This window comes from Podarcis erhardii, assembly GCF_964252035.2.
Source record: "Podarcis erhardii genome assembly, chromosome: 14".
Classification (NCBI taxonomy): domain Eukaryota; kingdom Metazoa; phylum Chordata; class Lepidosauria; order Squamata; family Lacertidae; genus Podarcis; species Podarcis erhardii.
The window spans coordinates 48,543,591-48,569,257 of NC_138503.1; the positions used below are offsets into that span (position 1 = coordinate 48,543,591).

At 47.5% G+C, this 25,667-nt stretch overlaps 1 protein-coding gene across 2 annotated transcripts in view; it reads right to left on the minus strand.

The window, feature by feature from the left end:
• The window catches only part of MYO15A (myosin XVA), a 98,417-nt gene that overhangs the window by 49,671 nt on the left and 23,079 nt on the right, over nt 1-25,667 (minus strand). For both annotated transcript variants that reach the window (XR_014151037.1, XM_081839454.1), the window contains exons 18-32: nt 24,889-25,043; nt 23,238-23,283; nt 22,394-22,518; nt 21,578-21,695; nt 19,644-19,819; nt 18,689-18,773; nt 15,748-15,801; nt 13,225-13,306; nt 12,128-12,258; nt 9,730-9,825; nt 8,493-8,728; nt 4,604-4,782; nt 3,071-3,143; nt 2,395-2,583; nt 365-477 (exon numbers count right to left, since the gene is read on the minus strand). Coding sequence is in view for 1 of the 2 variants with exons in the window: in XM_081839454.1 (XP_081695580.1) it covers nt 365-477; nt 2,395-2,583; nt 3,071-3,143; nt 4,604-4,782; nt 8,493-8,728; nt 9,730-9,825; nt 12,128-12,258; nt 13,225-13,306; nt 15,748-15,801; nt 18,689-18,773; nt 19,644-19,819; nt 21,578-21,695; nt 22,394-22,518; nt 23,238-23,283; nt 24,889-25,043 (1,858 nt within the window). In the remaining variant the exon portion in view is untranslated. The remainder of the gene's footprint in view (nt 1-364; nt 478-2,394; nt 2,584-3,070; nt 3,144-4,603; nt 4,783-8,492; nt 8,729-9,729; nt 9,826-12,127; nt 12,259-13,224; nt 13,307-15,747; nt 15,802-18,688; nt 18,774-19,643; nt 19,820-21,577; nt 21,696-22,393; nt 22,519-23,237; nt 23,284-24,888; nt 25,044-25,667) is intronic.

The window sequence follows — 25,667 nt, forward strand, 5'->3', positions numbered from 1 at the left end:
CTGCCTTCAGATGTCTTCTGAATGTCAGGTAGATGTTTATCGCACACACACTCAAACACACACACACACACACACACACACACACACACACAGGCAAGCTCAGGGCTTGTCCATATATTCACTCATCCTCCCAGTTCCCCTCCAGGAAAACTTACTCTTTACTGCTGAATCGGAGCAAATGTCAATCAAGTTTTCCGTGATTGATGTTTGCTCCGATTCAGCGCTAAAGAGCAGGTTTTCACAATGAAAGCAGCAGGGCAAATGTAAAACCGCTTGGATCCATGCCTAGAAAGCACAGAACAAGCAGAAAGCCTGCTTTCTAGGCGCGGGACCAGTGAAGGGTGGACGAACCCTTGGTCCTTACCATGGCTGCAATATCCTTCTGAGTCTGGCAGGTTGGTGGGGGCCACTGTAGGGGCCTTCATAAGTGGCGGCGGAGGAACCTTCTCACCAGAATCCAAACTGTGTCTGAATACTCTAAGGATAAAAGGGAAGGAGAACAATGGGAGATGGAGGAGGAGGAGGAGAGAGAGGGGGCAGACAACACCATGTTTTAAATTGGGGGTGGCACCAAGAAGAGAAGAGAGAGTGAGCAGAGGGGGAAATGTCAAGGTAAAATAAAACTCCAGCTGGAAATATTTATTATTTGCAGGGGGGATTCAGCACATGCAGAGTTTCATGTTTGCACACTGTTCTTCTAAACTCTAAAACAGGGGTGGGTAACCTCCAGTCTGTGGGCTGCTTATGGTCCTTCACACCTCTCTATCCAGCCCTGGGGACTCTCCTTAAGCCCATCCCGAGAGCGCCCCCATCAGGAGCCCTGCTTTGTGCCCTTAAGTGCTTTTGGCATGGCAGGAGCATGTCCCCGAACTAAGATAATGCCTCTTGCTTGCCTGGGTGGAGGGGTGCGTGTCAAAACCTCTGCTTTTCTGCATGCTTAAATGTAACCTCCTGCACGAAGGCAAGAATCACAGCTGTTACTCCGCCCATTTTTTCCTCTCTGGCTCCACCCACCACCCTGAAAGGTTGTCCACAAGGGTGCCTTGTTTTGCCTGTCGTGGCCCCTCCCTTTCATTGCTTGGCAAGAGATTATTGCCCTCCCTGGGCGAGTCATGAAGCCTTGTCCAGGGAGGGCTGTGGGTACACTCTGCAGAGAACTATGTGGGTGCTGTGCTCTTTGGGATTCCTTCCCTTCCCATTTTGTGTTGTGTTCCAAAATGAGCTTGTGAATGGCTTAGGGGGGTTTTAACCCCTGCTGATAAGGGGGTGCCTGGGAGGCTGAAAGTAGTGGTAGTGTTGTTGGCTGTGCCACTGATTTTAAAAGAGCCTCATATTTTAAAGGGTTCTCAGTTTTTCTGACATGTTTAAAATAGTTTTGTTGTTGCTGAACAGCCTTTATTACTAGTACCTTCCCCCCTTTTTTTGCTAATATTGTTTATATTTTTGGAAGTGGGCATATTGAAATATTTCCTAAGGCTGGGTTAGCAACTGGGAAGATCCTGACCATGCGCAGATCTGACTGGTATTCAAGGTAAAGGCATAGATTCATCAAAACCAAAAGCCACATCCTTTATGGCAGCAACTAGGCTCTCTACCATAGTAGTGATGTATGGAAGTGAGAGCTGGACCATAAAGAAGGCCGATCGCTGAAGAATTGATGCTTTTGAATTATGGTGCTGGAGGAGACTCTGGAGAGTCCCATGGACTGCAAGAAGAACAAACCTCTCCATTCTGAAGGAAATCAGCCCTGAGTGCTCACTGGACTAAGGCTCCAATACTTTGGCCACCTCATGAGAAGAGAAGACTCCCTTGAAAAGACCCTGATGTTGGGAAAGATGGAGGGCACAAGGAGAAGGGGACGACAGAGGGCGAGATGGTTGGACAGTGTTCTCAAAGTTATGAACATGAGTTTGACCAAACTGCGGGAGACAGGAGTGCCTGGCGTGCTCTGGTCCATAGGGTCACGAAGAGTCGGACACGACTAAACCACTAAACAACAACAGGATAACATCAGGGCAGTATCACATCTGTACTGAATCAAAACTGTAGAGCTGGAAGGGACTGCAAGGATCGTATAGTGCATCCCCCTGCAATGCAGGAATCTTTCACCCAACCTGGGACTCGAACCCACAGCCCTTAGTCTCATGCTCTACCGACTTAGCTATCCCTCAGGGCAAAACAGAAAGCAAGCTTGTGTCAGTAGTGCAGTCCCTAATCTCTGGGCATCCCAAGCACAAGGGTTGGGCACTTCCATGCTAAGATGGCACCCAGTCTTGTTCTCTTCAAGACCTGTCCTTCCAACAATCTTCCACAACCTGTCTCCACTATATTATGCTCTTGAAACTGCACTGAACTGTTCAGAGAAAGAGTTAGCAGGTCGCCTCTGCTACTTACGCTTTGCTGCCAATATTTCTCTCCGGCCCTTCTGAGGCAACAATGAAGTAGGACTTATGCTTTGGGAAGCCACGGATGAGTTCCAGGTCGGACACCAGGTCTAAGACGTAGTCGTGGCCGGCCAGCTCAGCCCACTGGGTGCCGTCCTTCATGGCGACTGACCAGCCTCGCCACCCCTCTGCAAGCCCCCTGTGAAGAGGATCAGTCCTGAGCCGTTCTGGGTGCTTAAAATCCAGGAAGAAGTAGGGCACTGGGGATCAGCAGAGATCAAAATCCCAAAAGGTAACTTCAACTGAATGCCCAGTTGTCAGGAGCAGTTCTTTATGCGAACGCTCGCCTAACGAGCGATTTAATAGGAACTCATTGCATTCAGAAAGCAGGACCTGTGTGTACTCATTTGGCAGCACAAGGCATCCTCTGTCCTAGTTCTGTGCAGAAGGAGGAACTGATGCCATAATAATGGTCAGGATCAGGGCCCTAGGAAGGCTGGAGCAGCAAGACACAGTCCTCCAACTCTCGTTGGAATTGCTCTTAGTCTAGATGCCTTCTGGACAGCTCCTTTCCTGTTTTGTATCAGGCCCTTTGGCTTCTGATTCTGGTAGACAGTTCCCCTGGAATGGGGACACCAACAAGCAGACCCCGCCCCTGCCCCCAGCAGATTTTCATTTCCTTCTACCTGTATTTCAGTACATTTTCAGCAAGGTTTTCTCCAGTGGTCCAGGAATGGATGGGGCAACAGAAGTGATCTCCTGTCGTGGTAAAAACAAAGAGCTATTTAATGCAAGTGGTTTTCATTTTAAATAAGCATCAATTTAAACAATCTAGTAAGTCAGTAGGGACAAACAGCAAGGGAAAAAACACTTTTTGAAAGCTGGATCGCTCCTATCCTCAGGACAAGATGATCTTTGGATAGCACTGTGGTAGTATTGTTTTTATTTCGTTTTCAAAAGAAGATCCCTTTCAGAGGATTCACTGGACATGGGTTCGAAGCCAATCTGTCCTCTGATCATGTCCAGAGTGCTTTTTCTTTTCTGGTGGGAAATGGGGGTTTTTTAATCAGAAAAAGAAAACCACTCTGCGCATGATCAGAGGTTGCTGGCTTAGAGTGGCAGAATTTTTGAAATCTCTGGCACAAGCCTGTGATCCAGTGTTCACACCAAAGGATCAATGTGTTCCTCTACACACCTCTGTTCTCCCTTCCCCCAGTTAACCAGAGAGAGAAAGAAGCAGATAAGGGGAAGCAATAAAGGGGCACCATCTTCTCTGCTTGCTCATATTTGAGCAACGGCTCAGAACCGCAATACCTCAAGGACCGCTTCTTCCCATATGAACCTACCCAAACCCTGAGATCATCCTCTGAGGCCCTCCTTTGTGAGCCTCCTCCTTGAGAGGGAAGTTCGCCTGGCGCCTTCATTATACACCTATATTTAGGTCTTTGGTTGATCCAATTTACATCCTATGCCCTTTTAAAATGTGGGTTTTTTTGGGGGGGGGGCTATTGGGTTGTGGTTTTATTTTTGTTGGGTGTGGTTTTGTATCTTGATTTTATTCTGTGAACTGCCCCGAGACCCCCGGCTATAGGGTGGTATATAAATTCAATTTATTATTATTATTATTATTATTATTATTATTATTATTATTATTATTATATTTGGGGAAGGGGTGTAGGTCGGTGGTAGTGCATCTGCTTTGAATGATGTCCCAGCATCTCCAGGTGGGGCTGCGAATGTCCCATCTGAAACCTTGGAGAGCCGCTGCCAATCAGTGTAGACAATATTGTGCTAGATGAATCAAGGACCTGACTCGATTTTGAATTCTTCTTCTTTTTTAAGCCCTCTTGAAAATTCACCAGAATTTTAGTGCAAAATTCTCCCAGTGTAGACACATTCGCAATGCAATCTTCCCTAATATAATGCATCTTTGTATTTTATTATTTTTTGCTAATATATGTGTTTTTATGCACATATGCATTTTCGTAAACATTACCTGGCTGGGGACCTGCATTGCAATATCCAGGGATGTGTGAGTTTCAAAGGATAGGACCTCGTTTCTCCCTCATCGCTAGGCATAAGGCCGCTTCCTAGGTTCACATTAGGCCGAAAGAGACAATGGGGCGGAGCTCAGTGCCTTAGACAGGGCTATCATCTCCCTGTCCTCCTAATCCAAGCCTATTTCTGCACCTTGATTCCTGGGTACCCAGGGCTCTCACCATTGAAACAGTAAACATCCAGGGCCATGTTGACTCTGTCCCGGCTGGTTGCCCACTCCAGCAGGGTGGGTGGGTAGGCCCGGACGCCTTCAGCACCGTCCTGGGCCTGAGCCATGGCTTGCATGAGCTTGTGCTGGCAGATGGGCTTGTAGCCGTCGAAAGCGTAGTCAGAAACAAATCTGCAGGGGAGGAAAAACAGAGATCCTGGGAGAATAAATAAGCCAAGCGGGGAGTAGAGCCTGGTGCTAGGATCCTGCACCTTCAGGCAGGTCCCACGGCTCCAGACCACACAACTATGCTGCCTAGGGGTGATGGGAGTTGTAGTTCAAAACATCTGGAGGGCACCAGGTTGGAGAAGGATGGTATGTAGACAATACTGAGCTAGACTGGAAGCCTAAAATTATCTGTGCGCCCCTTCCTTGTGTGTCCCCTCTTTGACAGGTTTGGAGGGTGGCAACATGAGAACAGGGCCTTTTCTGTGGTGACTCCCCATTTGTGGAATGCTCTCCCAAGGGAGACTCGCCTGGCACTTTCATTACATTTTCTTACACAAGTGCCAGGCAAAATCTTTCCTCTATAACCTCTTTGGCCTTTAGCTATCTGCGGTGATTGGGATGCTTTTAATGTACCGTATTTTTCGCCCTATAGGACGCACCTAGGTTTCTTGGGGGGGGGGAATAAAGAAAAAAAATTATTCCCCCCCCAGGCATGGGGTGGGGGCGGGGGAAGCCCGAGCTTCCCCCAACCCCAGCCCCTAGAACAGGCTGCTATCTGCAAGCCTTCCCCCACCAGCCCCGACAAACTCTGGAAGTATTCCCCACCTCCCGCAGAAGCCGCCACTCTTTAAAGGGGCTGCGCGGCTTCTATTGGGTCTTCTAGCTTGGGGATGGCTGCGTGCAAAGGAAGGCTGTTTCCAAGCCAGAATAGCGAGACAGAGGGCTCCGTCTCGCTCTTCCAGCTTGGGGACGGCTGCACGCAAACCCTCTCCAGGGCAGCGGGGTGCCTTCGCCCCGCTATCCTGCAGAGGCTAGCAAGGCTTCCCAAGCCAGAAGAGCGAGACAGAGGGCTCCGTCTCGCTCTTCTAACTTGGGGACGGCGGCGCGCAAAGCCTCTCCAGGGCAGCGGGGTGCCTTCACCCCCCTGTCCTGCAGAGGCAAACAAGGCTGTCCCCAAGCCAGAATTCCCCCACCTCTCGCAAAACCGGCAGAAGCCGTGCAATCTTTAAAAGGGCTGCACGGCTTCTCCTGGCTTTTCTAGGAGATGGGGGAATTCCCCCACCTCCCTGAAATGCCCGCAGGCTGCCATCCGCAAGCTCTGGGAGCCCGAGGGAAGTCACGCCGGGCTGCCAAGGCTTGCAGATAGCTTCCTGAAGCCTGCATTCGCCCCATAGGACGCACACACATTTCCCCTTCATTTTTGGAGGGGGAAAAGTGCGTCCTATAGGGCAAAAAATATGGTATTTCTTTTCCCCCTTGATTTTAATGTATCTATGTATGTGGTTTTTGTTTGTTTGCTTGTTTGAATAATAGAATCACGGAATTGTAGAGTCAGAAAGGGACCCCGAGTGTCATCTAGTCCAACCCTCTGCAGTGCAGGAATTATCAACGAGATAATACACAACAGATGGCCATCCGACCACTACTTAAAACCCTCCAAGGAAGGAGAGTTCAAGCGACTAACAGATTTAATCAATTATAGTAAATAATAAATAAAAATAAATCAGATGCGTGCTCAACAGTAACATGGAGCAGGGCTTTCAGTGTGGCTCCCCTGTTCTGTGGAACATAATCCCGGTTGAGATATGTTGGGAGCCCACTAGCAGCTAATACTTTCTAGGAACTGGTTACAGATAGGTAGCCGTGTTGGTCTGCCATAGTCAAAACAAAATAAAAAAATTCCTTCCAGTAGCACCTTAAAGACCAACTAAGTTAGTTCTAGGTATGAGCTTTCGTGTGCATGCACACTTCTTCAGATACACTGAAACAGAAGTCACCAGACCCTTCTATATAGTGAGAAGGTGGGGAGGGGTATTACTCAGAAGGGTGGTGGGAATGGGTGATTGGCAGATAGCTGTGATGAGCCTGTTGATGACTCTTAACGACTGCAATAGGTCTTACAGGAAAAAGCAAGGGGTGAGAAGGTGAAAATGGCTTTGTCATGTATAATGAGATAAGAATCCAATGTCTTTGTTCAAACCAGGTCTCTCCATGGTTTTAAGTTTGGTAATAAGTTGCAATTCAGCAGCTTCTCTTTCCAGTCTATTTCTGAAATTCCTTTGTAATAGAACAGCTACTTTGAGATCTTGTATAGAATGTCCTGGGAGATTGAAGTGTTCTCCTACTGGTTTCTCTGTCTTGTGATTCCTGATGTCAGATTTATGTCCGTTTATCCTTTGGCGTAAGGTTTGGCCTGTTTGTCCAATATAGAGAGCTGAAGGACACTGTTGGCATTTGATGGCATACACAATGTTAGACGATGAGCAATTAAATAGTCCCGAGATGGTATGTGTGATGTTGTTGGGGCCAGTAATGGTGTTGTCCGGGTGTATGTGGCAGCAAAGTTGGCATCTGGGTTTATTGCCGGCTCTGGTGCCAGTGTCCGTGTTAAGTCTGGTAGTAGTATTATTGTGGGTTAGGAGTTGTTTAAGATTGGGTGGCTGTCTGTAGGCAATGAAAGGTCGTTAAGAGTCGTCAACAGGCTCATCACAGCTATCTGCCAATCACCCATTCCCACCACCCTTCTGAGTAATACCCCTCCCCACCTTCTCACTATATAGAAGGGTCTGGTGACTTCTGTTTCAGTGTATCTGAAGAAGTGTGCATGCACACGAAAGCTCATACCTAGAACTAACTTAGTTGGTCTTTAAGGTGCTACTGGAAGGAATTTTTTTATTTTGTTTCTTCTAGGAACTATTGAACATATTTTTATTCCGACAAGCTTTTCCAGCTGGATGACAAGTTCATACCCTCCAACATGTCTTCGACAAAAGACAACAAGCAGGGCCTGAGCGCAAGAGTACTCTCCCCACCTATGATTTCTAGTAGCTGGTATTCAGGGGCATAATGTAAGGTTACCAGATTTTTTTCAATGAATCTAGGGACACTTTTCAACTTCAATGGCTTTTGTATGGGGCCTGATCTGCATTGTATTTTTCGCTCCATAAGACGCACCTGACCATAAGACACACTTACTTTTTAGAGGAGGAAAACAAGAAAAAAGATATTCTGCGCAGAGCGTGTAAGCAGCTCTCGCTTTTCTTTCTTTAAAGCAAGCAAAGCGAGAGCCGCTTACATGGCTTCTGTCCCACTTTGTGGAGCTCTCACTTTGCTTGCCCATCTCTCCTCCCGCCTTGCTGTAAAGCGCGGCGACGCCGGAGCAAGAAGAGGAGGAGACACCGGGACAGGTGCTCTGCTTGCTTTACAGCGAGGTGGGAGGAGGGGCGGATGGGAGCCATGGCTCCTGTCCGTCCCTCCTCCCGCCTCGCTGTAAAGCCAGCAGAGCAAGAGCCGCTGACACACTCTCTGCTGCTCTTGCTTTAAAGCAAGAAAAGCGAGAGCTGTGCAGAGATTTACAGCGAGCAACGGGCAGGAGCCATGGCTCCGACTTCAGAGGCATCCCTCAGCTTCGAACTGCAGCAGCAGCCAAGAGATCCCTCTGCTGTCCAGTGTATTCGCTCCATAGGACGCCCAGACATTTCCCCTTACTTTTTAGGAGGAAAAAGTGCATCTTATGGAATAGAAAATACAGTAAATCCGGGGACTCTCCCCGGGAAATGGGGACGTCAGGTAACCTTAGCATAATGACTTCCACACTGGAGGCAGACCACAGCCAATGCGGCTAGTAGCCTTCTTCTCTTCCTCTCCCTGCTCTTCCAACTGGTGCCACTCACTTCAGCAAGTATTTATCCAGGCTGTGGGAAGGGGCAAAGGCACTGAAGGCGGAGGCCAACAGGAGCCAGCCACGTTCTTCATTGTTAACATTGGTGTTGCGCCACACTTGGTTGGCGATCTGGGCCAGGATCTCGTCTCGCAGGCTTGGGATCGACAGCCCCTTCTGCACGATGTAGTTCCCGAAGAGGACCTCCTGTGTGCCGTTGAGGCGGGGGTCGCCCATGAAGCGGAGGATCTGCCAAGGAGAGAGGGCGTGACCAGAAGAACACACCCCGCATGCCGCAACAGAACCACCGCCCTCTTCCTCCCTCTCCTTGTGAGGTTCATTAAAGGCTGAGATTTTGGGCCAGAGGTGCTGCAATTTTTAAATAAATATAAATTATAGAATTCTTGGTGTACCAAAACACGTGTATTGTCTCTTTTTTCAATTTGTGTTTACTATAATTCAGTTTCATTGTTTTGGGTTAGAAAGGATGGGCTGAAAGCTCCCAAACTCTAGCTTAAAACTCTGGGGTGGAATCCACTGTGGTCTAGATGAGTCTTATACGTCTGTGGAGTGGGGAGTAGAAAGTTATGAAAGCCTTAGTTTATATTTGTTTGTTGTTAATGTTTCTTTTTCCCCTCTACATATGTACTGCCTGTTTTTGTTGTTCAACAAATAAATAATAAATAACATGGGGGATATTGTTTTTTCCTTGTTACTATGTTATGCATTTTTGTGTTTTTATATTGCCAACTGCCCTGTGATCCTCAGATGAAGGGTGGTATAGGAATTTTAATAGTACTACTACGACTACTACTACTGCTGCTGCTACTACTACTACTACTAATAATAATACAAAAAGCCTGAGGTTCTCATCATTCCTTACTCTGCAGTCTTAAAGCTCTTGCATGCAAGATGGGTCAGAATTGGCTCTCATCTACATGATGTAACAGAAAGTACTGAGAAATTATGAGAGTCTTAACTAGCTCATTGAACATAGATGCATTTTTACAGACTCCTTGCTCCAGCATCCTTGTACGTGTTACTTGGCTGGAGAATTGCATTGCAAAATTCAGAGATGTGCAAATTCAGAGCTTTCCAAATGGCTGTTTTTCAGTTTCACATATCGTTCTGGTGAAATTATGTAGGTTCATGTTTGCATGCAAACTGAGCCATATTTCCTCTCCTCCGCTGGTACGACGACACAGACACTCACGATCCACATTTGATCAGGAAGATTCCTCTTCACCTACCAGTTTGAAAAGGGAGACCGCTTCTCCTCTCAGGCTCTCGTCTATCATTGTCAGTGAGGATGCCAGAGTCCTTGTGAGCATCCCAAAGAGTGGCTCCTGAGGGACAAGAGAGGAGGTGAATGTTAACTAGGGCTGCACTTTCTGGCCTCTGACACTGGACCAGAGACCAAGGGCCACTGAGAAGCTGCTCCTGCCCTCTCCCAGGAAGGAACTCATGGCATAGGGAAGGCAAGCCTTGCCCCAGCTGTCAATCAGAGAGGAAGCACCGGAGGGAGTTTGCTTCGCCCCTCCATTCTAGACATTTGCTGCATAACTAAAAAGTAGTACCTGAGTTTGCTCCCTCCCTCTCCCCCAATTCATTTTCCTTTTATGCCACGTCTTTTGGATTGTAAGCCTGAGGGCAGGGCTCATCTTCTCAGTGATTGTTGTAAGCTTTTTCAGTTGAAGAGCAGGGAGGGAAATGCTTTTAAGTAAGAACAGCTGCCTTGCTTCACTGATTAGCTATGTATTTCGGCAGAGCCGCAAAAGCAGGTCAAGGGAAGGACCAGTTTATTCTTTTGACAAGAATGGTGGTGTGCTCAAGCCACCAACTAGAAGAGTTGCCATCTTTTATCTGGGCAAATTATGAACAGTCCAGCCAAAGCCACTTTTTGCCACAGACTGAGCATGGGGGCTCCTGGAAAAGGCAGGCTCAACATTTCCCACCCACCTTAAAACTGCACCAAGGAAACTTCTTTACCCCAGCGCTGGCATGTTGACAGCAACCTACACTTCACTGTATTGGTAGAAGTGGCATTGTTTAATTGGATTTACTGGAATGACAAATCTACCACTGGCGATCATGTGAAACGCATTGCTGTGCACTGGGACCATTTATTATGAGGGCAGACAGGAAGGTCAAAGCACAATGGCAGAGTAACAGGCTTGCCTGCAAAATTTCCCAATACCAGTCTCTGTTGCCTCTGGGTAAAAAGATCTCTGGTATCAGGACTGGAGAATGGCTGTGTCAGGACCACACCCTGAAGCAGATGAGACCTCCTTGTAGGAGGAATACTTTACTGCTGACTCCAGTTACAAAGGCTGAGGATGCTGAAGAGGCCAGAGACCATCTTGGCTGTGATTCCTGGAAGATCTGATCTCTGCCCTGCAGGCCTATTCCACCTGGCCTGGGAGGGCAGGGCCCTGACTGACTCCAGCTACAAAAGCTGAGTCTTCTGGCCTGGGGTATTGTTTAGTGGGAGGTTGTTGTTGGGGCGGGGGGTTGCTGCTGTTATTGATAATAATTCTTTGTTTCTTTATTTTTAGATCTTATTATAATTTATGGTTTTTGTGGAACTCAGTCAGTTTTGTTGTGCCCTTTTTGAGCTGTTTTATTTATTGTTTATGACCACTTTTGTAACTATATCAATCTTTTCATGTTGTAAGCCACCTTGAAAGGTGGCATGCAAATAAAATGACTATGATGATTTTATTATTATTTAAGGTTATATCCTGTCTTTCTCCAAAGTAGGGATTCCAAGTAGCTTGCAGCATTTAAAAACAATGTTATAAAATACAAAGTAATAAAAACAAACCAGTTAAAAACAGTAATTAAAATTCATCAGAATACATCTACAGCCAGCAATTAAAATACAGTTTATTCTGACAGCAGCCTAGTAATTCTGCACTTTCAATTTTCATCATCTGCACCTTAATTTTCAAAGGCCTGTACTTGGACAGAGGGGGTTTAACAAACCCTGAAACTGCCAACCCAGAAGTCACCTCTTGGGTGGGCTGTCTGCAGAATCAAGAGACTCGTTGGCCCCCAACTGACATCTCAGCTCCAAATCCTCCACTCCCAGGCCCCAGGAATAGAGATAGCAAGGAACCCAAGCTGAACCTCAAACAAGAAGGTATTGTGCATTTCTGATAGCACAAGGTCTTCCATCTATAAACCCTACTCAGGAGGAGGATGTTGATTTGGGGATCCAACCAACATTAGCATTTATCTGACAATTCCCACCCAATCACTGCTTCAAACTTTTTAGCTTTGGGTGAGCACGTTGATTAAATCTGGAAATTAGCAGAGGAAACAAGAACCACGTCACTCTCCTGATTGGGGCCCTGGTGCTGCTCCAGGAAGCACAAGCAGCTTAAATCCAGGCAGCAGGAGCAACTATTAGAACATTATGTTTGCTGCCTGGAAGTTGCTGAAGCAACAGCTCCTGCTGGCCAACCCCTTGCGCTGTCCTTCGACTCCCCTGCTGCTTCAGGCACCCCTTGCCTTGAACCTTTGCCTTGCTGGACAGCTTTTCCAGCCACACCACCCAGCACTGGAAGGAACTGGACATTCTACCTGACTGAGAATGTGAACGTTGCCGTCACTTGCCCTAGACATATAAGAAACCCAAACCCTTACCTTGAAGTGGGTCTGCACATACTTGCTCATGGGGTAATTGTTGATGTCAAGGGGCAGAGTGAATTGGGGGTCCGTCTGCAGCTTTGGAGGGGGGATGGGAGTGACACAGTCTTCATTGATCTGCTTGTGAACTGCAGGAAACAGAGAGGAAAGAGATGTGCAGAATTCCCACATTATAAATGAAAGGACTGGCTCTCCTACGGGTAAAAGGTAAAGGTAAAGGACCCCTGGATGGTTAAGTCCAGTCAAAGGCAACTATGGGGTTGTGGCTCTCATCTTGCTGAGGGAGCTGGCATTTGTCCACAGACAGCTTTCTGGGTCATGTGGCCAGCAGGACTAAACCGCTACTGGTGCATGAAGGACCGTGATGAATGCCAGAGTGCATGGAAACGCCATTTACCTTCCCACCTCAGCAGTACCTATTTATCTACTTGCACTGGTGTGCTTTTAAACTGCTAGGTTGGCAGGAGCTGAGACAGAGCAACGGGAGCTCACCCTGTTGCGGGGATTTGATCTGCCAACCTTCCGATTGGCAAGCCCAAGGGGCTCCATGGTTTAGACCACAGTGCTACTCACGTCCCCTAGCTCTCATAAAACCCTAAGAAGCTGGGGTATTGTTATGGGGAAAGAGGAATTGATTATTAAACCACCCAGGGAATTGTAGATCAGTGAAAAGAACGGGGAGGTGTCTTTCAGCACCCTTAACAAACTACACTTCCCTGAATTCTTTGGGGGGGAGCTGTGACTGCTTAAAGTACTTAGAATGGATGGGGCAGATGGAGCCCTAATATCCCTGCAGCCTGATAGACAGGATTTTGCATGGAGTAGAAACCCTGTACGGCTCACTGTGTTACAGTCTCCCCAATACTCATCCATCACTTGATGCGGGGTTAAGAATTGCTCATCATATATAGGCAGGGTTGGATGGGTTTAAGCCTTCTATTGCAAAGATACCTATGGCGGTGAGATAACTTCAACGGATCTCAAGCAAAGGTTCTGGAATATCCTAGAGGAAATTAAAGGCCAGTTGCCCACCTTGCCACCGGTTTGGATTAACTCCCCCTAGAGGAAGGATCCCAGCAATTGTATTAGCGTACCAGCCACGGTGTTTAAGAGTCCAACCAACTCTGCAGGCACTTCCAGGTTTGCAACTCTCATCACTTCCCGTCTGCTCAGTACCTGGTGGGACCCAGAGAAATAGAGAGTCACTCTTAGACCTCTTCACTTAGCACAATAATGAATTTATGGCATTATTCAGACTCATTGGTCAGACCACATCTGGAGTACTGTGTCCAGTTTTTGATGTCACAATTTAAGAAGGATATTAACAAGCTGGAAGGTGTGCAGAGGAGGGCAACCAAGATGATCAAGGGTCTGGGAACCAAGCCTTATGAGGAATGGTTGAGGGAGTTGGGTATGTTTAGCCTGGGAAAGAGGTAAGTGAGAGGAGATAGGATAGTCATCTTCAAATATCTAAAGGATTTCACATGGATGATGCAGCAAACTTATTTTCTTCTGCTCTGGAGGGTGGGACACGAACCAATGGATTCAAGTTGCAAGAAATGAGATTCCAACTAAACATCAAGAAAAACTTTCTGATGGTAAGAGCTCTGAAAGTGGTGGACTCTCCTTCTTTGGAAGTTTTTAAGTGGAGGTTGGATGGCTGGCTGTCATGGATGCTTTAGCTGAGATTCCTGCATTGCAGGGGGTTGGACTAGATGGTACCTTCCAACTCTACAATTCTACGATTCTGTGGTCATTTCGGGAATATTTGCTGGGGTCGGACTTGATTGCCCTGGGAAGGTATCTCTCACCCAGATCTACTCCATCGACTTCAAGGAAGTACCAAGGGTCAGTGCAATCTAGCACATACTGAGCACCCACAACCCACCAGGGGGCCAACCAAGCCCCCTATATCATTGCAGATCCTTGGGAACTGTAGCTCTGTGAGAGCTGTTCTCAACAAACTACAAATCCCCAGGAGTCTCTAGTGGCAATCATGACTCAAAGGAAACCAATATAGGCTTTAAGGGCAGCCACCTTTATTGCCCTGCTTTTCACGCCTGCTTTTTTTTTAAAGGAAAATAAATTAAGGCAAGCCTAAATGTTGATTTTATCAAAATTTTGGTCATTTTATAAAGTGTACTTGTTTTTTTTTAAAGACTGTTGATTTTGTCACTATTTTCTTATACGGTATACTACTTTATGTAAAGTGCATATGGATAGATAGTTAGATAATAAGTAAATACATACATAAATAGTGCCTATAAACCCTCAAACTTTACACAAAGTGCTGGACCTAGGTTTTGCAGTGGTGGGGGACTTCAGGCAACATGCCCCCAGTGGACCCCCTCCCTTCCCAGTGGGCTGCCTCCTGCCCACTGGCTGTTGCTGCTCTCTGTTCAGCTACTCTCCTCCGCTGGGCCCAATCCATACAAGGTTCATTCACTGCTCTAAAAAATGGTTATATCTCCGAGCATGGCCAAAGTTAAGCCAAAGCACAACTCAGTCACAAATCTAGGTCTGTTGCTCATATGTGGAATGATTTTCAAGGGCAAAGGTGCACAGGCTGCATGAGAATAAGGTACTAGATCAGGGGTCAGCAAACTTACCGCGCCTCGGGCCAGTGTCTCCAGCACCGATCGCGTGGCAGGCCAGAGGGTGGGGGAGCACGTGCCCATATGCGTGCACACAGGCTATTTCCGGCACACTTCCAGGTCAAAGGAGCACCGGAAATAGCTTGTGCGCATGTGCACGGGCCTCCTCCGACTCGGATGTGCACTGGAAACACTTGCACATGCACAAATAACACTTGCACATGCGCACAAGCAATTTCGGTGCTCTTCCGATTCGGAAGTGGGCAGCCGTGCAGTGCAGTGCCGGTAAGAGTGGGCAGTGGGTGGTCGCCGCGGGCCGGATAAACGAGTCCCTCAGGCCTTATCCAGCCCATGGACCTTAGTTTGGGGACCCCTGTACTAGTTGCTAGGCCTCACATGCAAAAAAGGAAAGGAAAGGAAAGGAAAGGAAAGGAAAGGAAAGGAAAGGAAAGGAAAGGAAAGGAAAGGAAAGGAGGAAGTTTCCAAAGTATCTGCTTTCCTGATAGGCAGGAAGGAATTTGGCTTCCAGGAAACTTCTGCCATGATCTGTGCTGTGCTGCTGCTCTGCATTTCCACAGAAGCAAAAGGAAAAGAAGAGAAATTGGCAGAGGGTCCAGCTGCCTGAGAATTTCAGCTTCCATGTCAAAGAGCAAAAGAGATGTTTCTAGACCTCATGGATACTAACCCACCCACCCACCCACCCACCCACAATCCTTCAAAGCCTATAAGCAACAACACCTGGTAAAACATTGGAAAACAGAGTGTGTCTGAATAGGACCTTAACCTGAGGTCAGAATGGGCAAAGCTGCAGAGCTCTGTATACTTTCTTGTTTCTTCCTGGGGCCGGACGGAACAACAATCATTGTATTATGCAAAGTTACTATATTTGCATGGAGAATTCGGTTCTTTTCAAAGTGCCAAGCACACACATTCTTGTGTGTGTTTGTGTGTGTTCAGAATTTACTTGAGCTGAGGAACTACTCCAATCCATGCCTGGCATGAGGACAGTGCCCACCATGTTACCTGTTCATTTTTTTTCCTCTCCTCCTCAGCTCTCCGGCGCTCCTCTTCCTTTCTCTGAAAGCAGAGTGCATGTCCATGGTCAGTTAAGCACTTAGCCCAAATCCAACCCTTTCCTGGGAAAGTGCAAGGCATTTTGGAGCCTGGGTGCAAAACCCACAATCTCATAACGATTTTGACTGGTGACCATTTGCATGTCCACCACTTGAGTCAGACTCTCTTGCCTCCCCTCATTTTGAAAGCCCATGAGTGGAAGCCATAGCAATTCAGTAAGAACTAGAGAGCCTTTGCTAGATCAGGCCAAAGGCCCATCTATTCCATTCCTCTGCTCCCATCGTGGCCCAAAAGAGGCCCCTGAGAAGCCCACAAGCAGGACCTGAGCACAGCAATGCTCTCCAGCAAACTGGCCTTTAGAGGCATACTGACTCCGACAGTAGAGGGAGAACATCGAGATGATGCGGATTGGACCTCGAGCATCACGCACAGCAGACTTTCTGCCACTCAGCCATGGCCCTTCCATGCAGTTGTCAAAGTGCCAAGAGATTCTTAGCAGGCTTTCTTGCTACAAATGAGTATTTATCACGCTGCTGCCTAAGGTGTGTTGACCCTCTGTGCCAAAGGTAGGACTGGTCGCCTGTGTTTAAAAACGTCTGCAGGCAGCTGCAATGCCACAAGTGGCCTCCTAATCCCTGCATCACTCCACCTGGGAAACCTTACCCTGCCATGACTCGCTGCTTCTTCGTCCCCATCCACCTGGAAGCGGACGCTCTTCATGGTATCCGTTGGGCTGCTGCCTCTGTGCCTGAGTGCTGGGGCATGTGCCAGGTATAACCCTGTCTGTCAGGCAGCTGCTCCAGTTACCGTTGTTTGCTTATGAATATGGCTGAGTCACACGTTAACCCTTCGCATGAAACTGACACTCAGAATCCCCTCTGTAAAGCTAGGGATGGGCGAATGCACCGGTTTGGGTTTTCCATTTTTCCAATCTTAAGATCGGTTCTCCACATTTCCACATCACTTTGCAAAAAAAATAGTTGCTGCTGCTTTTAAGACTTCATGAAAACCCACCAGCATTTTTAGCACAGATTTCTCCGATTTCAACAAATCCCACTGGAAAAATGCTTATGTCCATGCGGAGATGGCAGTATTGAATCAGTAGCTTGTGTGCTTCTAGCCTGCACTCGTTATAAAAGATTTGAGGTTATTGCCCCTCTACCATACCAGGTCGCTCAACCATTGCTACTGTGTCCTTTCTCCTAGCAGATCAAGATAACCAGGTGACAGCAAAAACTGCCACATTTTTCGCAGGGGCAATTAGAACAAGATCTATCTGATCATTGATGTAAATCTCTAGAATATATTTTGTATAGTTAAGTTTTTACCTCTATCTTCAGTACATTTTATTTTATTTTATTGCTATGGCTAACGGCTGATGCCAATGAAGATTCTTCTTATTCTGATTCTCCTAATGTACACATTTTTTCATGCATTTTTGCCCAATAAGCACACTTTTTGCAAAACAAACTCACCTAATGAAAAGGCATATTTGCATGTTACTTTCACTAACGTACACATTTTTAGGCATGCTTTACAGAAGCATGTGCATTTTTGTACACGTTGCTTGGTTGGAGAACTGCACAGCATGTTTTGAAAGACAGCTGTGTCGCAGTTCATAGATTGTTTTGGAAAGGGCAAATTGTGTTAAGTTAAAATGCAAACTGAATCACATCTCTTCCCCATCCCTAGGCAAGGCTCAGTGCCCCATCCGTGGTGGCTGGTATGGTATTAGAACTGGTATGGATGAAGGCAGGGAGACCAACAATAGGTGGAACCAGTGCCAATGACAGGCAGCTCCCTCCTCCCACTTGGTTGTAAGTGATAAGGCAGACTGGGCCCCATTCAGCCTAATGGTCCAGCCTCTGGTGCACCTCATGCATGTGCTGAAACCCAGATGAAAATGTGAGAGACCATCAGCTAGCTAGTAATACAGAGGAGAGCCTCCTCAACTACTGCATGCTTCTCTTCTCTGGTCCTCCCTTCAACCTCTTTGCTTCTACCCACATCAGGGCAGGCCAACTAAGAGGTCACAAAACAGTGTGAACTAATAAAGGCATCGTGCTAATATGGAATGTGGCGTTTTTCTTGGGGGCCAATACGGCTTCCTTTCATTTTCACTTTTTCACTTCTTCCTAACACCTCTCTCGTTGCTCTGACTAAGGCTGAGGGGAAATGATTCCCGATTCCCGAAACAAGACGTGAACCAAAGCACAGCAATCCTTCGAAATTTGCACTTCTCTGAATTTTTGCAACGTCGTTCTCCTACTCAAAAAAAAAGCGAACAAGGTGCATTCCAGCTAAACATCTGGAAGAAATTTCTGACAGTGAGAACTGTTCAACAGTGGGGGGCTGTGGACTTCACTGGAAGTTTAAATCTACACTGGAAGATTTATCTTTTGAAAACCCAACAATGAGAAATGGTAAGTTTATAAAAAGTACAATATACCTGCATCTCATCAATTAAGGGTGGGGCAGGGATACAGCAGGCTTTCAGAGTCTCCTGCCAGACAGGTAACACAGGTTTGGATCTATTCATTCGGGGATAGCTGGGCATCTAAACTGCTTCAAACAAGCAAGCCAGCCAACCTGCTGCCCTCATTATGCAAACCTCTGAACAACTGGAGGTGGGGTGAGGAGGATGTGCATTACGTGATGCTTAGACACAAAATGCAATGTTTAAAATTGGATGGAGCACACAGGTGAAAATGCACATTCAACTCATCCCAGATTCCCTATTTAATGGCAGGAAGAGAGGACGCAGTTGCACTCAAGTCCTGCTTGCAGGTGTCCAATTCGTCTCATTTTGCCTGCTACAAAATCCCCTTCCCTTGCCACCCTCCAGGTTCCCACACCTTCTCTACCGCTGCCCAGACAAGACGGGACTCACCTTAAGGTATCTCCTGCGATTCACATAGATGCGTACCAGGCACCTGACCTTGATGAGGGTTCGACGCAGCCTCCGGTACCTTTGCCTGCAGGACGGGAAACCCCCCGGTACGGAGGTGGGAAAGATCACACCCAGCCTCAACAACACTTTCTCCTACCCAAGGCAAAAAACCAAAATAAAAGACGATAACGGACAAACAGAGCAGACACAAATGGCACACGTTTAACATGCAGAGGGAACAGGCAAATCAAAATCCAGGTGCTGAGACACACCTAGTGTGGTGTTCTTCACCTGTCAATCTGTCAATCACCTGTCGTCAAGATGACATCAGGTGGTGCTGTGCTTTGCAACCTGCTGGGACTTCAAAGAGCAGTGAAGGGCTGTTTGCAAAAGGGCTTTCAAACAGCCCCACGCTCCCCTTTGAAGTAGCACCCAGCAGAACTGCTGCCTCATGAACAGAATCCTACTCTCTGCAGGGAACTTAGCAGGATTCAACCTCTGATCATCAGCTGGTGAGCAGGGGCTAAATCCTGCGGAGTAGATTGAGCCAAATGCTGGTTGGACCAATGCAGAATTGAACACCAACCTCCCACAGGTCGCTGATGTCACCTGATTGGAAGGTGGATGTGGTTTTTAAAAAGGCTTTGTGGTCGAACCCTGTGATGGGCTGAGGCTGAACCACTGGCCAGTGGCTTTCCATCCCTAGCCTCGTTTTGCACAGTGTAAGATGTGATGTCATTACGCTGCCTATTCCTCTGCTCCAACAATCCATTGTGCAAGTCAGGGGGTGGGGATACCGTATGATGATGTGAGGTTACGCCACGTGTGTCATGTCAGACATAACCACAATGGCGATGGCTGATGCTGGCCCGTGTTCTCACACACCCTCCCCAAGCACACACAGATGCCTGTCCTCCTCTATCTCTAGCCTGGAGAGCATGTTGCAGCTGTGCACCTGACAAGATAGCCTCGGGCCCGCGCCTGGAAGAGGATGATCTTGTGGCGGAGGGCGAAGAAGCGTTTCTTGATCAAGAAGCCCCGCGTGTACCGCTGCAGCGTTAGAGCTGCCATGTGGACAATCCGTTCTCGCTTCCCTTCCAAGTGCTGGTAGACATTCTCCTTCATGAAGAGCTGGGGTGAGGAGGGGGAGGGGAGCATCAGAATAACTCATTAATTAATTGCACTTCTCTCCCACCTTTCCTCCAAGGCGATTGAGGGTGGCGTACACAGTCCTCCCTCTCCTGATCCTTTCTCACAACAACCTGCGAGGTGGGTTAGGCCGAGAAGCAGCAACTGGTTTCCAAGGTAACCCAGTGAAGTGTGGATTTGAACCCTGGTCTCTCCTATGTCCTAGTCCAGAGCTCTTAACCAACCCACTGCAGTGGCTCTGGATGGCTGCTACCTACACCCAACTTTCCTTGGCATTCAGTTATTCATGACATTTATACAGTGGTGCCCCGCAAGACGAACGCCTCGCAAGACGGAAAACCCGCTAGACGAAAGGGTTTTCCGTTTTGGAGGCGCTTCGCAAAATGAATTTCCCTATGGGCTTGCTTCGCAAGATGAAAATGTCTTGCGAGTTCCTGCGGGTTCCCCCCCCCCTTTGCCTAAGGCGCTAAGCCACTTATCAGCTGATCTGCTGATAAGCCGCTTAACAGCTGATCGCTAAAAGCCGCTAAACCGCTAATAGAGCTAATCCGCTAAGCTGTCAATGGGCTTGCTTTGCAAGATGAAAAAACCGCTATACGAAGAGCCTCACGGAACGGATTAATTTCGTCTTGCGAGGCACCACTGTACAACAGCTTTCCCGTCAAAGCACTGGAGGGGCAGGAGGACCAAATTCAATAAAATGTTGGGGGGCCCAAGTAAGCCCTGCCCTGTATAATGGATCACATGATGCAGTGAGTACACACCATTTGACTGGCAATGCCCATCAATTGGGGGGGGCACCCTCCTCAGATATTTTATTTTGGGGGCTGAAGACCCCTTGGCCCGTAGGAGTTGGCTCCTATGCTGGGGGGTAGTTTCTGTTTTACAATAACACATCACAATCTAAGAGACATAATGTGAAAGTAATAAACAGGAATGGCAAAGAGGAAGAGCCAACCAAATCTATCCAGGTAGGCCCCATGAGAATACCACAGATTTTTTCATACTGTTTTGTGATGTAATAGCCAAGTGGAATAATCATAATCATTTATTACTCGTACCTTGCCCCTCTGACTGGGTTGCCCCAGCCACCCTGAGCAGCTTCCAACAGAATATAAGAAAACACAAGATACAGCAAGCATTAAAAGCTTCCCTACCCAGGGCTGTCTTCAGATGTCTACGGGAGGTTGCATAATCGTTAATCTCTTTGACATCTGATGGGAGAGGCAGTTCTTTGGCCGAATGGGAGTTGGTCCAAGCCCAGAGGCGGAGCTAGCACCCAGGGGTGGGGCAAGCTGCCCACGGGGGCAAGGGCAAGCATCCCAGAGGGGTGGGGTGGTGATGTCACCCCCCTCAGGGATGACACCCAGGGCGGACTGCACCCAGCGCAGCCCCTTCCTCTGCCAGTGTCCAAGCCTTGCCAGTGAAGGGGGCTTAGGAGTCTTGTTTCTTCCTCAGATGCAACAAGGTAGAATGGTTACAGATGGAGACACTTCTGAGAGAGGAGGAGCTCTGTGGCAGTTAGCTCTCCCCGCCTGGCCAATGGATGTGGCCTTGCTGCCTCCCCTCTCCCTCAGACGCAGGCAGCTGAACTGTCCATTCACCTTGGTCAGCTGAGAGGTGGAGAGACCCCATGGCTCATCACCCCATGACAGAAAACCCAGGGGTGGGAATTTCCACGCTCCAAGCTGCTCAACAGTTACTTACAACCATGATTATCAAGGAAAATGGCGGCTGTACCTTGGTGGCTCCAATGCAGTACATATCGGGGGTGGCTGCGCATAGCTTCTTCAGTACTACTGCACTGTTCCACGCATCAGGGATCATGCCTTGTTTGATATCAACAAGGCAGCGGTACCTAAAGAGACAGGCTGAGGGTGTGATTAGGTGCCCTCCAACTGTTGCCGGACTACAACTCCCATCATCCCTCATCACCGGCTATGCTAGCTGGGGCTTATGGGAGTCAAAGTCCAAAAATCCTTTCTATGTACAGTGGTACCTCGGGTTACATATGCTTCAGGTTACATACACTTCAGGTTACAGACTCCGCTAACCCAGAAATAGTGCTTCAGGTTAAGAACTTTGCTTCAGAATGAGAACAGAAATTGTGCTCCGGCGACACGGCAGTAGCAGGAGGCCCCATTAGCTAAAGTGGTGCTTCAGGTTAAGAACGGTTTCAGGTTAAGAACGGACCTCCAGAACGAATTAAGTACTTAATCCGAGGTACCACTGTACAGTTTTATTTTTCCTTCTCACCCAACAAAGGATGCTGACATAGTGCCACAACTGAACAAAAAGTCAGTTCCCACCCTGGTCAGCTTCTGGAACAGGGGCGAACACAGCAGCAAAACATTTTGGGCTGGCTCTGCTAATAAGCATGTGGTTAGAGGAGCCCTGGTAGACACCGTATACCTGGGACACTAAATAAAGCTTTCAACCAACCAAAGGCTCCCGGGCAAAATTAGCAAGAATATCGCAGCCAAGCCTGCCTGTCAGAGCCTGCAATTGCTCTTCCCCTTCCTTGCCTTCTTGGGTCAGAGCCCTTGTTGACCATACCTTTCAATGAACGTCTGGAAGGGGATGCGAACGGGAAAGCCCTCTTTGCGGATGCGGATGGTCTCCAGAATTCCCGAGTACCGCAGCTGGCTGCTGACTACGTCCGGCTCAAAAAGTCCTGGCTTCTGGTTGAGGAAGAGCGAAGGAGAGCATTGGATAGGATAGTAAATGAGCCGACTGGTTCAGGATTCATATCGTGATAGGAGAAACGAGCCTGACAGAGTGTGAGAGAGGAGCTCTCTGGACGACTCAAGACCACTGGGTGATCAGGCCAGAAGAAGCGCCGTTTAGTGACAGGCCTTCCTTTACCTGTGATGGATGACTCAGCATCCATCAGTTTCTGAATGACTCAGCAGGTGCCCAAAATACTATTGAGGAGACAATTGGAAGGAAATGAGTGGGGGTTATGGAAGGGCAGTAGAAGGAGAAATAGTTTAGAGACCATAAGGCTGCATTGTAGAAACTGTGGTTCTGCAAGAAGGGAGAAGCTTGGCTGCAGCTGTGTTAGCACTGCAAGGAGGCAGGGTGAAAGTGAAGCCATTAAATGTCATGATCAAAATTTCCTGCATTGCAGGGGATTGTACCAGATGACCCTACCGTTCTATGAAAACGCTCTTGAGAGAGGGCCATAGTTCAGTGGTAGGGCACTTGCTTTTGCATGCAAAAGGTCTCAAGTTCAACCCCTGGCAGTTCCAGGAAGGGCTAAGAAAGACTTCTGCCTGAAGCCCTGCAGAGCTGCTGCCAGTCAGTGTCAGCAACATTGATCTAGATGGACCAGCAGTCTGACTCTGCAAAAAGGCAGCTTCCTATGTCCCTTTCCCCTTAGGACACAGCAAGTCCATACCTTCTTATTGTTGGGTTTGATGCAGCGGACGAAGAAAGGGTTACATCTGCAGAAGAAGAAGAAAAACACACATACGATGGGTCTATAAAATGTCTTCATCCTGAAAGTGGTGCATATTGAATGGAATTGCCTGCTATTTGCATGAAGGAAGAAGCTTCCTCTGGCACGAATGGGAAATATCCTGCTCATGCAAACAGCAGGTTCAGGACCCCCTTGCTCCCCCCCACAACTTGCCATGGTCCTGATCCAGGTCATGGGTCAATTTAAAAACCACCCGCATACAGTATGAAAATCACTGCTGATTCACTCTACGGGAAGCAACAAATGTGCAAAGGACCTAAATCTGTTCCTTGCCACCTCTAGGGAAGGGCTGCAGCTTAGTGGGAGAGCGCCAGCTTTGCATGCAGGTTAAATCCTCAGCATCTCCGGGTAAAAATGAGAATGTCTCCTGTCTGAAACCACAGAGAGCTGCTGCCAGACCGTATGGACCATACTGGACTAGCTGTACCAATGTTCTGATTTGACAGGGGGCAGTTCCATCCCTTTATACAAGACCTGTAACACTGAGGACTAGAATCTTACTTAATTTTCAGGGGAAGGATCTTAGCTCAACGCAGGTTCAATCCCTGGCACCTGCAGGCAGGACTGGGAGAAAACACCATCTGAAATCCTGGACAGCCGCTGTGTGTCAGTGTAGACGTTGCTAAGCTTCTGACGTTCCTATGTCTTTGACTATAGCGCAACGACTTTGCTTTGCAAGCAAGAGGTGCCAGGTTCACTCCCCCCCCCCATAATATTTATTCAAATTTTAAAAGGTTACAAAAAAACCCACAATATATAAAAACAAAACATATCCAAGAGAAAAATAAAAATAGGAAAATAGAAAAAGGAAAAACAGCTAAAAAGGAAAAAAAGGATACAATCCAAAAAACAAAAGAACAAGTTAAACCTTAATATAACTCCCTTTCTTAACTTATCTCCTTGACCTCCTCACACCTTCCCTCTTTGTATTCTAATTCATATAGATATTTCAGCAAATCCTTCACCTTATTTTTATCCTTATATCTTATTATACTGTAATTTTCCATTCTTTCTTTCACCAATTAACCATCCACTTTTACTTTATTTAATCTTATTTCTCATTAAAACTTATATATCTGAACTTATTCTTGAAACATTTCCCCTAGGGTCAGAAAAAATTCCATTCCACGATTTTCCCATCTCTCATTAACAGAAAAAGAAAAAAAAACAACGAATTATAATATATACATTTTAAATTCCCAATTTTCTTTCACCAACTCCCCTCCCCGGTTTCGGCCCCTAGCAATACTTCCATCAATCTCGGAAAACCATCAACCCGGAGATCTTAAGTCCGAGGCTCTTAAATCTCTTTCATGTCCCCTCTGCCGGTCTTTTTGGTAGTCTTTGGTGTTAAAGAACAGATCTCGGGGAAGCTCCAACCCATCAGTAGTCATATTGTGCCAGGTTCACTCCCTGACATCTCCAGGCAGGGCTGGAAGAGAACCCGGAACAGCGGGTTTTGGACTCCCTTCCCTTCCCGCCTGCCAGGGTCCTGATCCGGTTCATGGGCCCTCCATGCCGGCAATTTGAAAAGCTATTTACACAAGTGCTTCCCCTATGCCTTCCTCACCTCTCCATTTTATCCACGAGGTCCGAAAGCGACTGCTGGAATTTCGCTGCCACCGTGTGGGACTTAAATTTCCGCCTGCTGGTGCTGCTTCTCCCCATCATGGTCTTCTGCTGAGCTATCACCTGGGCATGGCTGTAGAACAGGTTGGCCACCATCTGGGGCAAGAGCAGAGGAGACATTTTGTAGGGGGTATTTGGGGAGCAGGTGGGACATTCGCAGCTCATTCCGTTTTGATCCAGCTCTCCCTGCACGGAGGACGTTTTCTGGGGGATCTTGGGCAAACCACTCTCTGCCAGCCTAACCTACCTGGCATGGCTGTCGTGAAGATGAAATGAGAACAGGGAGAGATTATAAGGATGGGTGGATCTGTCCGTCTTAGTTTCTTCCCCCCACCCCATCTTAAATTTCAGTTCGCCCCATTTCAAGATCAGATTGTGATTTAAAAAAAAAAAAAGTTTGCATGAACATTGAGACTCATTTTCCTGTGCATATCTCCTGATACACCTGTGTTTATACACCATTCGGTCTAGCAGATGCAATTGGCAATTTTCCCCAGTACGCTGCAATAAAGTAGTACAGTGCAGTATTTCTAGGCATTTATTCCCCTGCATACACACGTTTTGGGGGCTGGAACACTGCACTGCAAGGTTAGGAGAAGTGTGACTTTCAAAGGATAAGCTATGCTCTGATCCTCATACTTGTCTGGAAAGTATTAATTAAACAGGTTAGCATTAGAATCAGTGCTGTACTGGACGAATTCCTTCCCCATCCCTAGGTGA